General features: G+C 33.8%; 1 protein-coding gene across 1 annotated transcript in view; it reads left to right on the forward strand.

The window, feature by feature from the left end:
- The window catches only part of Nedd1 (NEDD1 gamma-tubulin ring complex targeting factor), a 52485-nt gene that overhangs the window by 13500 nt on the left and 22948 nt on the right, over positions 1-16037 (forward strand). Inside the window, exon 5 of the mRNA XM_047551013.1 lies at positions 1875-2015. Coding sequence (XP_047406969.1) covers positions 1875-2015 — 141 coding nt within the window. The remainder of the gene's footprint in view (positions 1-1874; positions 2016-16037) is intronic.

Genomic DNA, 16037 nt, shown 5'->3' on the forward strand with positions numbered 1-16037 from the left:
ATAGTCTTTTAAATTATGGAATATTTGAGTTAAAACTTCTTAGGGGAACATATCTTCTTTGTATAGGGAACGTTTACAAAATCGAAAAGATTGAAAGTCTATGGCCAATTTTGTCACACATCATAACTTTTTAGAAATTTCACTTACTCTATCCCGCACTGCAAAATTCTCTTCATTTTTCTGTCCTTGTCTTTCCCATTTACTCCAGATAACTTTTTCTTTTCTTATTGTTTGAAATTCTTGGAGTAACTTGTTTCTTCATTCATTAAGTAGTATTTGAATGACCACTGGTGAGAGTGGGAAATCTTATCTTCCACCTTTGGATCCCTTACCTACAGTCCTTTTCCTGATGGTATAATGGTATCAGGCACTTGGTTAGTGCTTAGTAAATATTTACTGAATGACTTATTTTTCACAGCTGAAATTAGGGAGATACCTGCCCCTTGACAAAGTCATAGAAATTTATTGAACCCCACATTCTTAATTCACCAAATGGCAACAGTGCACAAAATGTTTGTAATTCCTTTTTTTCTTCTTGTCAGACATTTCTTTCCCCCACATGCAATCATTTCTTTGATTTAGAAAAGTATTAAAATGTAAATTTCTGAAAATACTTGAAGGATCATTTGAAAAAGTTATAAGTGGGATGTCATAGCTACTCTTGATATGACATTAATTATTAAATACCACACTTAGTTTTTCTTATGATATGGCACTAGACTGTTTAAAAACTATTTTGCTAACTTTGATAGCTTTTCCATTTTCCTGTTAAACATCTTTAATTTGATATTGGGAAGCAGTCCTTGTGAACTCAGTTTGTTTAAGACCCAACACTTTTATTTCATCAAAGTGGATTCCCATTGGATTTGAGAGGGAGTCGGATGTAGTAGGAGGAATATAGGCTTTGGAGTTTGACCTGGAATTGAATCTGGTTCTGTCATTTAGCTGTTGTATGAGCTTGCATGGATTTATTAACCTTTCTTGCCTCATGTACTTCATCTGTAAATGGGTGAAGTGACCTGCCTTTTGGGATTTTCTAAAGATTAAATAGTAGCGTATGAAGCTCCCAGCACCGGTAGGTACTCAGCAAATATAAGCAGCTGCTGTGCCATCTCTCAGAATGTGCCTTGCTCGTTTGTTTTTTCCTCTCTCCTATTTTGCAATTTCTGGTTCCTTTCCTCTTCCTCTGACTCATCTCTTATCCTTTGTATTCTTTGTGTGTATGCAGTAGGGGTGGGGAATGGGAATTTAACCCAGTGATGTTCTACCACTGTTCGATATCCCTAGCCCTTTATATTTTTTGTTGAGACAGGACCTCACTAAAGTTGCTTAAGCTGGCCTTGAACCTTGTGATTCTCCTCTTGGAGTAGCTGGGATTACAGGTGTGCACCATGACTCTAGGCTCTCCTATCCCTTCTTTAAGTATTAACTCAAGTTTTATGTCTTCTGTCAACCAGTTCAGAGTAATAGTCTATTCTCTACCACTCAGCATTTGCTCTGTCATTTACATGTTAATGTAAATGTTTCATCTTCTCAGTTGGATGGTAATACTAAGAGTCAACTTGCAATAAATGCTATTCATCAGTGAGAATGAATTCTTTAAGTAGGCATTTAATAAATTACTTTTCCATACTGTCTCTTGTTTCAGAGTGCTTAGACCATTAATATGTTTATGAAAAATGAATACTGTTTCCTGAGAAGATTTGGTGTTGATTTATATAATTTCTTAAACATCTGAGCAATTTTTTAAAAATTATTTGAGGAAAATGTTAAAACAGCATTATAACAAACATAATATTTGGTGTTTACAAACTATGAAGATGGGCAGTGTGATGGTATGAAGCATTGTGCTTACTTGGATTTCTCTCTTTCAGGATCATAAAGATGAAGTAACTTGTGTAACATACAACTGGAATGATTGCTATATTGCTTCTGGATCTCTTAGTGGTGAAATTATTTTGCACAGTGTAACCACTAATATATCTAGTACTCCTTTTGGCCATGGTAGTAACCAGGTACAGTATGGCGGTGTGGGTTTATTCAAAATGAAGTCGATAACATAGATTTTAAATTATTTTACATAGGACAATGAATTTAAAACATTTTTATATGTCTTAAATTTATTTACCTTGCTTAAAACATTTCTAGATAGTTTTTGATGGTGATGTTTAAAAATGTTAAAATTATTTAATACCACTAGATTAGGGAGCTTAACCAAATTTGATTATGTAATTAAATATACATATATATGTATACTACTAGAATATAACTACACTTAACAAAATGCAACTAGTTGTTAGTAGATTAAGCCTAAAATATGGATTTTAATCTTTTTTTGTTTTGTGATACTTTTTTGGTACCAGGGATTGAACTCAGGGTTACTCTACACTGAACCACATCCCCAGGCCTATTTTGTATTTTACTTAGAAATGGTCTCACCTAGTTGCGTAGTGTCTCGCTTTTGCTGAGGCTGGCTTTGAACTCAAGATTCTCCTCCCTCAGCCTCCCAAGCAGCTGGGGTTATAGGTGTGCACCACTGCACCGGGCAGATTTTAAGCTTTCTATGGCATATCTGTCATAGAAGTGTTGCATATTTCAGGCTGTTGGCTACAAGGTAGATATTTATGTTCATAAATAGATGTGTTAGTCAGCTTTTTCATTTGCTGTGACCACAATATCTGATAAGAACAACTTAGAGGAGGAAATGTTTATTTAGGCTCATGGTTTGAGATATCTCAGTCCACAGTCGGTGATAACATTGCTTCAGGCCTGAGGTGAGGTAGAACATCATGGCAGAAGGATATGGTGGAGGAAAGTGGTTCAGTTCATGGCTGCCAGGAAGCAGAGAGAATGAGAGCGAGTGAGCAAGAGCAAGGGATAAACCAGGAACAAAATATAATTCCCAAGGTCATGCTCCAGGTGAACTACTTCCACTAGCCACACCCCATTTGCCTAGTCGCCACCCAGTAATCCAAATTATTAATCCATCAAGTGGATTAATTCAGTGGTTAGGTTACAGCTCTCATAATCTCATCATTGCACCTCGGGATATGCCTTCATTGCCATGTGAGCTTTTCAGGGGACATCTCACATCCAAACCATAACAGTGGTTAGGCAAAGGGTAATGGAGTTTTATGTTTCTATTTTTTAAAATGTGTTAAAGAATCAAAACTTACAAGAGATCTTCACTGTTGGAAAGCAGTTTTTTTTAAAAATTATTTGAATAATATTAAGTGTTTAAGGGAAGTTTATTGGATATGTGTACAGGAAAAAGATTTTTCAAGTTTCATATATATTAGAAATAAAGGAGATATAAACATAAATGGTATTATGAGGTGTTGATATACAACAATCTTGGATTCAGAACAGGTGAGAGAAAGCTTTCTGGGAATAAAATGGGGAAAATCGAAAGAGGGAGCATTCCAGCTGAGTTAAATTAAGCTGGATTAATTTTTTGGTTTTGCTGTGGCAGTATATTGTGTCCTCTTGGCAGATTTTCGATGCTAACTTACACTAGGATTACCTCTTCACATGTCCACATTACGATTGGAACCATGACTTGTTTTTTTGTTGTTATTTTGTTGTCCAACTTCATACTTTACATGGAAAAGATGCTGGATATAATATGTGAATATATGAATACATTTAGAGATGAAAAATTGTATTAGGCTAATATAGAACTTTGGGAAAGGAATATTTTACATGGAGAAAATAACAGCAAGGAGAACTTTTATATGGGACTAGTATGGGAAAAGAAGAGTATTGACATTAAGATTTGAATGCCAGGCGCAAGATTTGGCTTTCATTTTGGAAAGCATTTAGGTGAACTAATCAGTGTTTAACTGAAAGTCAGAATTATAGAATATCTGAACTAGAAAGAAGCCTTTAGAGATAATCTCACTTCCTGCATTTTATGGTTGAAGATGTGATTTTTTTCACAGACATGTTTCTTATGATGTTAATGTTTTATTGACAGAAAAAATTGTATTTTGTTTTTGTGTTTTCTCTTTTGTATGCATTTTGATAGTGACAGAGTCTTAAGTTTAAAAACTTTGGAACTTCTGTGAAAAAAATTAATATCCAGTGACCAAATGTCATAGGAACTAGACTAATTTTCTTTCTCTTTTGTATTAGAAGCATGATGGTTATAAAATTTGGACTGGCTCTGTAGTAGCATAAAATTAGATCAGATACTACCATGTGTATTCTTACGCTTCAGTTTTTATTGTATGCTGCTGTAGTTTTCTTATTAAAACAAAGGAATACTCCTAAAAATACTAGGCTTGTTTATAGCTTTTGGCCTAATTATGTGTGGAAGATTTAAGTTTTTTTAAAATTGAGATATAACATACATGTAGTTAAGTATGTATATACAGTTTTATGAACTTGTAACTACAAGATACAGACTGTTCCAGCACACCAAAGACTCCCTTATGTGTTCCAGTCACTGCATCTTATTTCATAAAAGAAATCATGTGCCTAGTTTCTTTTAGTCATGTTTGCTTTGTTGCATGAATTAGTAGTTCACAGTTTAATACTGTTTAGTGTTTCATTACATGAATGGGCATTCATTTATTTATGCATTGCAAGGTGGATGAGTGTGTAAGTTGCTTCCAGTTTTACTTATTATCAAAAAGTTACTGTTGATATTCTTGTACAAGTCTTGTTTTAGACATATATCTTCGTTTCTCTTAAGTAAATACCTGGAAGTGGAATTGCTAGGTTGTAGAGTAGGAATGTAATTTTATTTTATTAAAAACTACCAAAAATTTTTCTGAAGAGCTTTTACTGTTTTACACTTCTACCAACAGTGCATATGAGATTTAGTTGCTCCACAGTTTTGTTGATACTTTGTGTTGTCTGTCTTAATTTTTGCCACTTTGATGGTTGTGTGGTATCTAACGTGGCTTTCATTTGCATTTCTCCATTTTGAATGATATTGAACTCATTTTCATGTACATTCCTTTGTGAACTGACTGTTGAAGACTTGTCCACTTTTGCATTGGATTATTCGCTTTTGTGCATTTATTTTTTACATATTCCAGATAGAGTCAATTTTTGGGTGTACATATTGCATGTACTTTAGTCATGGCCTACTATTTTTTATTGGTTTATATTAATTATATAGAGTGGTGAGTTTTGTTGTGGCATATTCATACATGCATATAATTAGATCAGTTTCACTCCCTAGTAACTCCCCTTACCCTCCTCTCCTCTTTCCCACTTTTCCCCTTTCTTGACCCTAGTGGTCTCCCTTTTACTTTCATGACATCCATTTTTTTCCCTTTTAGCTGCCACATGAGAGAAGATATACAACACATATTTGTCCAAATCTGGCTTATTTCACTTGACATGATCCTCTGTAGATTGATCCATTTTCCTGCAAATGACATAATTTCAGTCTTTTCGATGACTGAATCAAGCTCCATTGTGTACATATACCACATTTTCTTTAGCCTTTCATCTGTTGGCAGATACCTAGGCTGGTTCTATAATTTGGCTGTTGTGAATTGTGCTGTGATAAACAGGCATACTCTTTAATTTTTTTGGATAAATACTGAGGAGTGGTATGGCTAGATCATGATTCAGTGCTATATTAATTTACATTCCCAGCAATAGTGTAGAAGAGTTCCTTTTCCCCCTGTATTCTTTTTATTTTAAATATTATTTTTGTTGTTGTTGTAGGAGGACACAATACCCTTAAAAAAAAAAAAACACATTTTTTAGCTGTAGATGGACACAATACCTTTATTTTATTTATTTTTATGTGGTGCTGAGAATGGAATCAGTGCCTTGCACATGCTAGGCAAGTGCTCTACCACTGAATCACAACCCCAGCCCCACAATACCGTTTTTGATTATTTTTATTTTTATGTGGTGCTGAGGATCAAACCCAGTGCCTTTCAGGTGCTGGGCGATTGCTCTACCACTGAGCTGCAACCCCAGCCCCACTCCTTGTATTCTTGGCTGCACTTATTGTTCACTTGTGTTCTCAATGCTTGTCATTCTGACTGCAGTGAAATGGAATCTCAGTGCAGTGTTTACATTTCCCTCATGGCCAAAGAATTTAGACTTTTTCACATAATTTTTAGTCATTTGTACTTGTTCTTCTGTGAAGTGTTTAGTTTTTTTTGCCAATTTATTAAATGGGTTATTTGTTTTTTTGCTGTTGAATTTTCTTTAGTTCTTTATTCTGTACATTAATCATCTGTTAGAAGAGTAACTTACAAATTTTTTCTCCCATTCTGTGGGGTGTCTCTTCACTCTGTTGTTTTTTTGGTTGTACAGAAGCTTTTTAAGTTGATGGCACCCCATTTACTGATTCTTCATTTTATTTCTTGAACTACAGGAGTTGTATTCAGGAAGTTGTTGCCTGTGGTTTTATTTTGAAGTCTTGACCCTACATTTTACTTCCAGCAGTTGCAAAGTTTCTGGTCTTCTACCTAGGTATTTCATCCATTTTGAGTTCACCTTTGTGTAAGGTCAACACAAAAGATAGGGATCTAGTTTCATTCGTATACATGTGAATATCCAATTTTTCCAGTACCATTTGTTAAAAAAAACTGTCTTCTGCAATGTGTGTTTTTGGCACCTTTGTCAAGAATTAGATGACTGTTGCTTTGTAGGTTTGTCTCTTCATCTTCTGTTCTGTTCCATTGATCTATATGTGTTCATGCCAGTACCATGCTGTTTTTGTAACTGTGGCTCTGTAGTATAATTTGAAATCAGGTACTGTGATGCTTCCAGCGTTGCTCATTTTGCTCAGAATTGTTTTGGCTATTCTAGGTCTTTTGTTCTTCCATATGAATTTTAGGATTTTTTTTCTAGTTCTGTGAAGAATGTCATCGGAATTTTGATGGGGATTGCATTGAATCAGTAGATCACTTTAGGTAATATGGCCATTTTAATATTAATTCTTCCTACTTGTGAACATGGGTTGTTTTTCTGTCTTCTCATGTCTTTTCAATTTCTTTCTTTCAACTGTGGTTTACCTTTTTACTCTCATAATATCTTTTCCCCCCATAATGGACAGAAGTTGTTAAATTTAATTGAGTCTAGTTTATCATTCATGTCTTTTATGGTTGCTGTTTTTTGTGTCCTCTTGAAGAATCTTACCTGCCCCACCTTTGGAAGATACTATTTTAACAATGTTGAGAGGTGGGACCTTTAAGAGGAGATTAAGTCTAAAGACTCTGACCTTATGAATGGATTAAGGCCATTATTAGGAGAGTGACTTTCTATCGAAAGGATGAGTTTGACCCCCTTCCCTTCTCGTTTTCTCCCTTTTGCACCTCCTTGTGCAAGTTTTGTTGCTGTTCCACCACAGGATGATAGAGTAAGAAGGCCCTCACCTAATGCTAGTCCCTTGTTCTTGAACTTCCCAGCCTCTAGAACTGTGAATAATAAGTTTCTTTACTTTATAAATTACTTAATCTCTGGTATTGTTATAGCAGCACAAAATAGACTAAGACACTATCCTTTGTTTTCTTTTACAAGCTTTATTGTTTTAGGTTTCTCATTTATATCTGTTACCCATTTCAAGTTGTGTATGGGGTAAGATAGGATTCTATTTCACTGTAGATATCTAATTGCATCAGAATTATTTTTTGCTAAGACAGGCTTATTGACAGTGAATTACAGTAATGCCGTCTAACAAAACTAGTAACTAGTTGTTACATTCTAGACAGTCTATTTGTTCTGTTGATCCTAGTTGACTGACTGTTACTAATACAGAATCACATTGTTTTGGTTATTGTAACTCTATGGTAAGTCTTGATACTTCTAGCTTCACTTAACTATTTCTAGGTCCTTTGCAATTCTATCTGAATTTTAGATTTAGTATGCCTGTTTCTATCTAAAAATATGCAGTGTTTTGTTTTTACTGTAGAAGTCTTAGCTTGGTAGATTTTTCTATGTATTTGATTTTTTGATGGTATAGTATAATTGTTTTTACTATTAAATTTTATTGTCCACTTCTTTGTGGCAGAGATACAAAAATGCAGTTAGTATTCTTATATTGCCCTTTTATCTAGGACTCCTACTAAATTCATTAGTAGTTTGACAGTTTTATTTTAATTTTGTTTGCATTTTGCAGTTTATGTACTCCCGTGTCCTGTGAATAACGATTATTTTCTTACTTCCCTCTCTTTATGCATTTTTTTCTTTTTTGTTATTACATTAACTAGAATTTCCAATACAGTGTTGAATAGACTTTGATAGTGGTTGTTCTTGTTTCATTGCCAAATTCAGGAATAAATATTCACATTTCACTACTAAGGATGATTTGAATTGTAAGATTTCTTTGCAGAAGTATTTTTTTTTATCTTACTTGGGTGGTATACATTGTTCTTGGCTTATGTGGGCAAAATTTGCTATTTATTTTGGACTTTTTAAGCCATTCAATCAAATCATTCACAATCTTTTATTTCTGTAACCTATGAATATACTAGCTAAAACTCACTTTATCTTTTTCTGCTTTTACTCTTGTTCTTACCTTTTAGAGTGTTGTAATAAAACACTTTGTGTCATTTATGTTACTTTTTATTACCTTTTACATTTAAATGAAATGATTAAATTTTAAAAACTATACACATGGCTTTTTTTCATTGATTCATGTAATTTAACACTTTGCTGATTATGTTGTAAGTACTGGGGATATGACTTTGAATATGACATAGTTTAGTAGTAGCAATAAGTAAGTGGATAGTTAACCAGATAATACAAGTGTTATAAAAATAGTAAATTGCAGAGTTCACAGGGACCCTGACCCTTTTGGGAAGAAGTCAGAAAAAACATTTTAAAGAAAATGATGTCTCAGTGGCATCCTGATAAAAGTCCAAGTTACCTGGGGTGGGAAAGGGAAAGGGCTAAGTGGCGGGAGAGTTTAGAAACCACTTTATGTGGAGATTATCACCTGCAAAGAATACCTAATATCATTTACTGTGATCATGGATTTGTATTACATTTTTCTATTTAATCTTTGCTACTTGTTTGTGGAGATTATACTACTCTCATTTTATAGTCGAGAAAATAAGATTCCAGGATTTTCAGATCACGACTCTTTAAAAAATTTTTAAAAAGTTTTATTGGTGTATAGGAATTATGCAGATAGTGCGTTTCATTGTGGCATATTTGTACATGCGTGTAACATAATTTGATCAGTTTCACTCCAGATGCCGCCTTTTACCCTCCCCTCTTGCCTCCCCTGTTCCCCTTTCTCTGCACCAATGATCTCCCTTCTACATTCCTAATGTCCTTTTTCTTTTTCCTTCCCTTGACTTCCACATATGAAAGAAAACATACGATACTTATCTTCCTGAATCTGGATTATTTTACTTAACATGATGATCTGCAGTTCCACTCTCAGATTAATAACTCTTTTGACTGTTTTGAAGATCAAGTCTTCCAAGAATAGTAGTATTGTTTCCTTTTAGATCTTTTTTTAGCTCAGAAATGGCTGTAAATGTGTAAGAATTTGAGAATCCAGATCTTCCCAGAACTTTGTATGAGTCTCTTGTCACCCTATGCAGGAGTCTACTGTTTACTGTTCTCTCTTTCTCAAGTTAAATGAACTATCTTTTAAAATTCTAGATGATGGGTTGCTCTTTTGTTGATTGTCAATTTTCATTGATTACTTTATGTAGGAAAACCTAATTAAATTTATTTTCTAGTTTAGGAAAACAGTAATGCTCAAAATATCTTTTGTCCTAGGTAAGATAAACCAGAACTTGTGATCATTATGTCTGTGCTGCCTCCTGCTTGGGCACTCTGCAGCTCAGTAGGACCTTTTGGTATAGCTTTTCATGGTAGGTTACACTTTTGTTTCAAGAGCTCTAAGGGTAAAGCACTTAACTAGCTGAGTGAACTTGTGCATGTCACTTAACTCTCAGACCTCCTTTTCCTTATCCATAAAGTGAAATGATGCACTTTCAGCAGTTTTTTTTTTAATACAATTAAATGAAATGTTGAAATTTATCACTGTGCCTGACAATAAAACATCAATGAGTGATAGTATTGTGAGCTTTTAATGAATAATTATAAACCCATTAAAATAGTTTTGTGATTTACTTCTCCAAACTGGTTTGAATATCTTTGGGTGTGATGTGTTCCCCTTAAACCCCTGTTAATTTACCAGGTGTAATTTGATCCTGGTAATCATATTTTGTGTTTGTATAAAATTAAAGACAGTGAAGAAATTAAACTGTAGCACATATTTTTCTTCTTTTCCTTGGGATGAATGGTAATATATTTTTCATTTATTTCATTTCTTCTGTTAAGCTACATTAAAACAGAATACATAGACTGGGAAATAGGAATTGGTCTTTTTATATGTAAGGATGCAGTACCTGTTTTCTTAGTGAGGAGAGTCACAGGCTCCTTAATTCTTTATTCTTTTACATAATTGAAATGTTTGGTTTTTTTTAAATTAGTTTTTTTTCTAAAAACAGTTTAGTTGCACCTTATCTATTGTTGACCAAAAGCATGGAATTTTTACTTGAGCATTCATTTTCAAAGTATTTACTAAGATTTCTCAAAATTCATTCAAGATTTCGAATACAGTAAATATCAATTTTTTAAATTTAAGCAATGTTTATAAAAATTGTTTGTCAAAAATTGGCTTTTTAAATTTCAAATATACTATTATTCAGCCCGACTTTTATATTGGTCAGTATTATTATAGATGGGGTCTGAGTTTTTGGGAAAAAAAATAGTAGGACATGTCTGTGAGTAAATTGAAATTTTTTCATATTTTTATTTTTTGTTTCTTTGAACAATCAAGGATTTGAAATCTTTGATAATTATCAAATTGGTTTCTTGGTAAAAGTGACAAATCCTTGGGGTTTCATTGAATCTACATCAGACTGAATTTCATATCAGAAATAAGATTGCCTGAATATATTTAGAATCCTACTTTGAAATGTCTGAACTGAATTGAAGCTATTAGTTTTATATGGATCGCAATGTCTTTCTGCAAGGTAAAATGAACTTGCTGCTCCTACGGAAATGCTGGGGCTGACAGACTTCTTACACCATAATTGCATGTCAGTATTTGGCAAGTTCAGCAGCTTAGGCTTGCAAATAGGTTAACCTGTGTTGCTTTTCTTAAATTGTTGCCTTTTCCAAAGCAGTTAAAAATGTAGATCTATGTTATTGTTTCTTTGGATTTAAAAAGAAAAAAAAAAAAACATTAAAAAAAACAAAAACAAAACTTTAGATATAACAGATGAGATTCTGTAAGATTTTAAATATATTGGTATATATTAAATCCATTTACTTCTTGTAAGTGAAATTTTTGCTTTTTAATGTATAGATAGCCTATTTGAATACACTCTGTTAAATGCAAATAATTAGTAATTACTTTTTAAAAATAATTATTATTTTTATCATGGGTAAATTTAGGGTTGGGCATGTAGGTTAGTAATAAAGCACTTGCCTAGTATATATACAAGGCCCTGGGTTTGATCCACAGCACTGTCAAAAAGAAAAAAACCAGGTAATTCTAATTTGATTTATTTGATTGATTGTTATGTTTATACCTGAATTGTTTATACTCAAAATATGGACTGATTACAAAGCTTTATATCTAATAGTGGTCCTATTTAAATTATATAGGACATAAGTATAATTTATATTGGGATAAAAGTGTTTACATAACATGTCCTTGATTCTCTTATTGTATTTCCTTAGTATTTGTATGTACTTGCCTGGCCTATATATTATGTTCTTGAACAATTTATAATTGACATGTGGGCAGTTAGGGTCTTGCAGTCCTCCTGCCTCAGCCTCCCAAGTTGCTGGAATTATAGGTATGTGCCACTGTGCCTGACTATGTTTTTCTCTTAATTACTGATTTTATTCCATTTTTTTCTTCCAGACTTTCTTTTATGTTGTTTTTCTTCCATAGTCATTCTCTGTCTAGTCCTGTTCTCTGCCTTTTTCTCATTAGTGTTCTATCACAGGAATGCTCATATTAGTCTTTATAACTGATTTTTAATGATTATACATTTTTTATTGTTTAATGTCACAGTTTACATAAACGTTCCTTTGTTGTGTTAGGTATTTTCCAAATTTTTATAATCGGAACAGGCACCATATGTTAATATTGCTTCCCTAAGTACATCTCTCCTGCTTCAGACGTTTTCTTTCAGGGTGCTAATTCTTTGAATGTAATTGATTTTCTTTCCATGAGGAGCTTAAGTGTGTTATTCTCTTATATTTAATCTCAAATGTCTGATGATTTATTTTTTTCCTTAATCATTTTTTCCCTCTATGTGAGAATTTTTTTTCCCTTTGAAGTCCACAAATTTTACTGTAATATGTGCTAGTGCTGATCATTCTGTACTGCTATTCTTAGGCATACAGTATGTTCATTTACTGTGTAATTTCATATTTTTTAAAAAAAATTTAGGAAAGTTTTCTTCAGTTATAGCTTTTGTAATTGTTCTTTTACCTATCTTTGTCATATTATTGTTGTTTTCAGTTATCTTTGCTTATTTTTCAGTTGTTTATTCCTTTTTCCCACGTTCTTTTTAAGTTTTTCTTATTCTTTTTGATTTTTAAAAATTTGTTACCTCTTTGAGATATTCTCCATTGTGTTTATTCATTCTTGTATTTTTTCTAAATTTTAGCCTTCATTTTTGAAGAGAATTTTATAAATTCTTATTCTTTTTCAAGTTCTGAAATCTAATTTTTGAGTTTTCTAATTTTAGCATGTTGATTTTAAATGTATCATTTTATTGTCCTTTGGGCCTTCAATTGAGAAAGTCTTCTTATTTTCTTTGTTCTTATAGTAATTGTGGAGTATATCTCTGAAATTAGTTTCCTTGAACTTTTAGAGAGAGATGGGGTTCAGCGTATCTAATTTCATAGAGCTCCCTCTTGTTTTAAGGTAGTTTTTTTTTTTTTTTTAATAAAGTATTAGCTTGCTTTCTGAGGTTCTCTGTCTTTATTCTATTTCTCCAGCTGAATGTGAACCTTTGTTTTCTCCAGTTCTGCTGCTCCACCTTGCTCAGGTTCTCTTCTGCTCCCAGCCGTCTACTCATGGCAGTGAGGCACTTTGGCTGATAATTTTGGGGATCCACAAGGTCTAACTGTTGAAGCCTTTCAGACTGTACAGATCTGGTCATGCAATGGGTATTCCTGGTTAGAGTTGAAATTTGGCACCATGCTTTTCTTTAAATACTCTTTGGCTCTTTTGGGCTTCTGTTTTCAGATCTGTTTCAGACTTTCTATTATTTCTCTCTGCTTCTTTTACACAGACACTGATACCATGAAGGACTCCTCCTGGCTGTTAATTGTTTGACCTGCCAGCATGTTTTGGCGGGGGAAATAATGTAGATATCTGATTGTCTAGTTTTGTTTTAAATATCCATGGGATTTTAGTTCTGCTGTCTAGTTTACTATTTGTTAAGCACAGGCACATGCACATACCCCTTACTCACATACTGTGTGGGGGGAGGTCCTCTAAGACCGGATTAGGAGAACTCTCAAGACTCAATGTATAGTCACACAACTATGATTTATTATAATGAAAGGATATAAAGCAAAATCAGTAAAGAGAAAATGCACATGGGTGAAGTCCATGGGAAACTAAGTGTGAGCTTCTAAGAGTCATCTCCCTGAGGACATGTAGGAGTGAAGGAAATGTTGCCATACAAAGCCTTGGTCTGCAGGTGGCACAGTGGAAGCCAGTTAGTCCTAGTTAGTCCTAGTAGTTACCATAATCTGCCTAGTTGTTTGGAAGATGACTGTATTATTACCATTGTCCTAGGGACCATCTTAGCTAATACCTGCAAGTTAAGGGCTTATATTGGAAATTTAAGGAAGTGTATCTTCAGCCACAGATGGGTGGCACCAGAATAATCACTGATCCTATGGTGGTCCATTTTCTAATGTTATCTGACGGTCACCAGATGTTTTGGGTTGTATAAATCTGCAGAAAGATTATTGATTAGAAGTTCTTAGGACAATATTTCCCTTGTTCCTTTTTCTGAACTAACTTACTGGAGCTTTTAATGTCTTAATTATTTAGAATTTAAAATGCTGGGGAAAGAACACAAAAAGCAAGTTTATGAAGACAATTTTCAGAGGACAAGTTAACATGCTAGGTAGCTTCACTTTCTGCCCTCTGAAGTTTCAGTAAATTGAATCTACTGAAATAAGCTAAACATTCAATAACACAAGGAGAGAGAAGAATGAAAGTCGAGAACCCAATAACTGAGTAATAGTTAGGAGCTTATATACCCTTCTTCAAATGGGAGAAGTGGGAACCATAGCCCTAACTGGAAAAACAAATGAATTGTGGGGAGATAAATTGGTCCAAAGAACAAACAGTAGCCTAGGAGAGTTCCTCTGGATTCTGGGGGAGGTGAAGACAAGTTATGGGAAGTTGAGAACTATGCTGTAAACAAAGGTTGCCTCTCAGGTGACAGCCACAGAGGGTATGGGAAGTCTGTCCAGCACATGTAGTGATGATTAGTTTATTCTGTGATGAATCTTTCCTGGTTAATGAGATTTTAGGCAGGGAATCCAAGATGATGGTATTCCTTCTGGATGAACTCCTTAGTCAGAAAAGGGAACTTAGAGAAAGCCATTCCCTGTAATTCCAGAAAGAGCGTCCAGTGACTGGTAGGAGGATTTGGAGTAGGTATTGGTAAGTCAGAGAATCCTGAGACTCTAGTTCAAAGTACTCTAGTTCAGAATACCGAGCATGTCAAGCCACGACATTTTCTAAGTGTCAACAGAGATAATGTGCTTATTTCTTCCAGCATAAAATTGTGACAACCTATAAAATATTGTCTACCAGGAGAAGCTTGCTAGCAGATTTTTATCGGAAGCAGTTTACCTAGGCAGCGTCTGTGGCTATTCATATATGCCAAAATTCCAGAGTCCTAGAAGGAAAGCAGGTGTTCATCCATAAACCTTATCTTTTGTGCAGTTTTAGGCCCAGTGAACCCCTCCTAACAGGATAATGGGAACCTCCCAAAATCCAAGTTCCCAGGTGCCAGCCAAGGACCAACCTTAAAAGCAGAACTTGCTAAGAAGTCTCAGGTCTGCTTTTCTACACACATACATATGAATAGGGGAATTTAAGATAAAAAAAAAATGCCACCATTGTTACCACTATATTCCTGAAATTCTCCAATTAAGATTTCTCTCTAAACAGAAGAGAAATCTGTTCAGATTTCCATTTTGAAGATGGTATTGCTACAATATTATGAAGGATGGCTAGGAAACCATTGAGTGGAAATAGTTAACCATGCAGTAGTTCAGGCGATAGATCATCTGTTAGTGCTTTGAAAGAAGACTTGGAATCAAGGAAAGGGAAGGGAAGGAGTTAAAAGGGATACTACATATATGTAGTATGCTTATGGGTACATATGTCCACATGCAATATGTATACTACACACAAAACTATTAAGAAAATATGAATGTGTTTTCTTAACTGTTTCTAAGTATAGAAACAAAGTCACAAAGGGAGACAAGTTGAATAAATTTTCAATATTTAAAAATTTAAAACCTCTGACAGAAAGCAAGAAAAAATATCAGTAAAACAAAAAAGAAATGGAGAAAATATTTACAACCTATGATAGTGTTTATGCTGTTATACTAAAAATTGTAAGTTAGTATTTTGTTTAAATCTTAACCTAGTAAAAAATAGGCAAAGTAGATTAATAGGCAGTTCACAAAAGGAGAAAGATAATCATTATATTTTTCAACCAAGAACTTTTAAAGCAAGAACAATGAAATACAAATTCTTTCACAAATTAGCTGCTTTTTAAGAAATTGTAGTAGTCAGGTACTTGGAAATTGAAAGTAACTTAAATATCCAGTATTGTATTATTGATATCAGTTGATTTTTGTAGTACATTTTTTTTCTTGAAAATAGTTTATAATCTGTAACAAAACAAATGCTTAACAAGTTAAGACCACTGATACCAAAATCAATATTTTTATCCAGGACAATTTTGACAAATGATGATATAATTGATGTAGAAAGTTCAGAAATGATATCCTGTTAATACTATCAGGGGATC

Source organism: Sciurus carolinensis, chromosome 4, assembly GCF_902686445.1.
Source record: "Sciurus carolinensis chromosome 4, mSciCar1.2, whole genome shotgun sequence".
Classification (NCBI taxonomy): domain Eukaryota; kingdom Metazoa; phylum Chordata; class Mammalia; order Rodentia; family Sciuridae; genus Sciurus; species Sciurus carolinensis.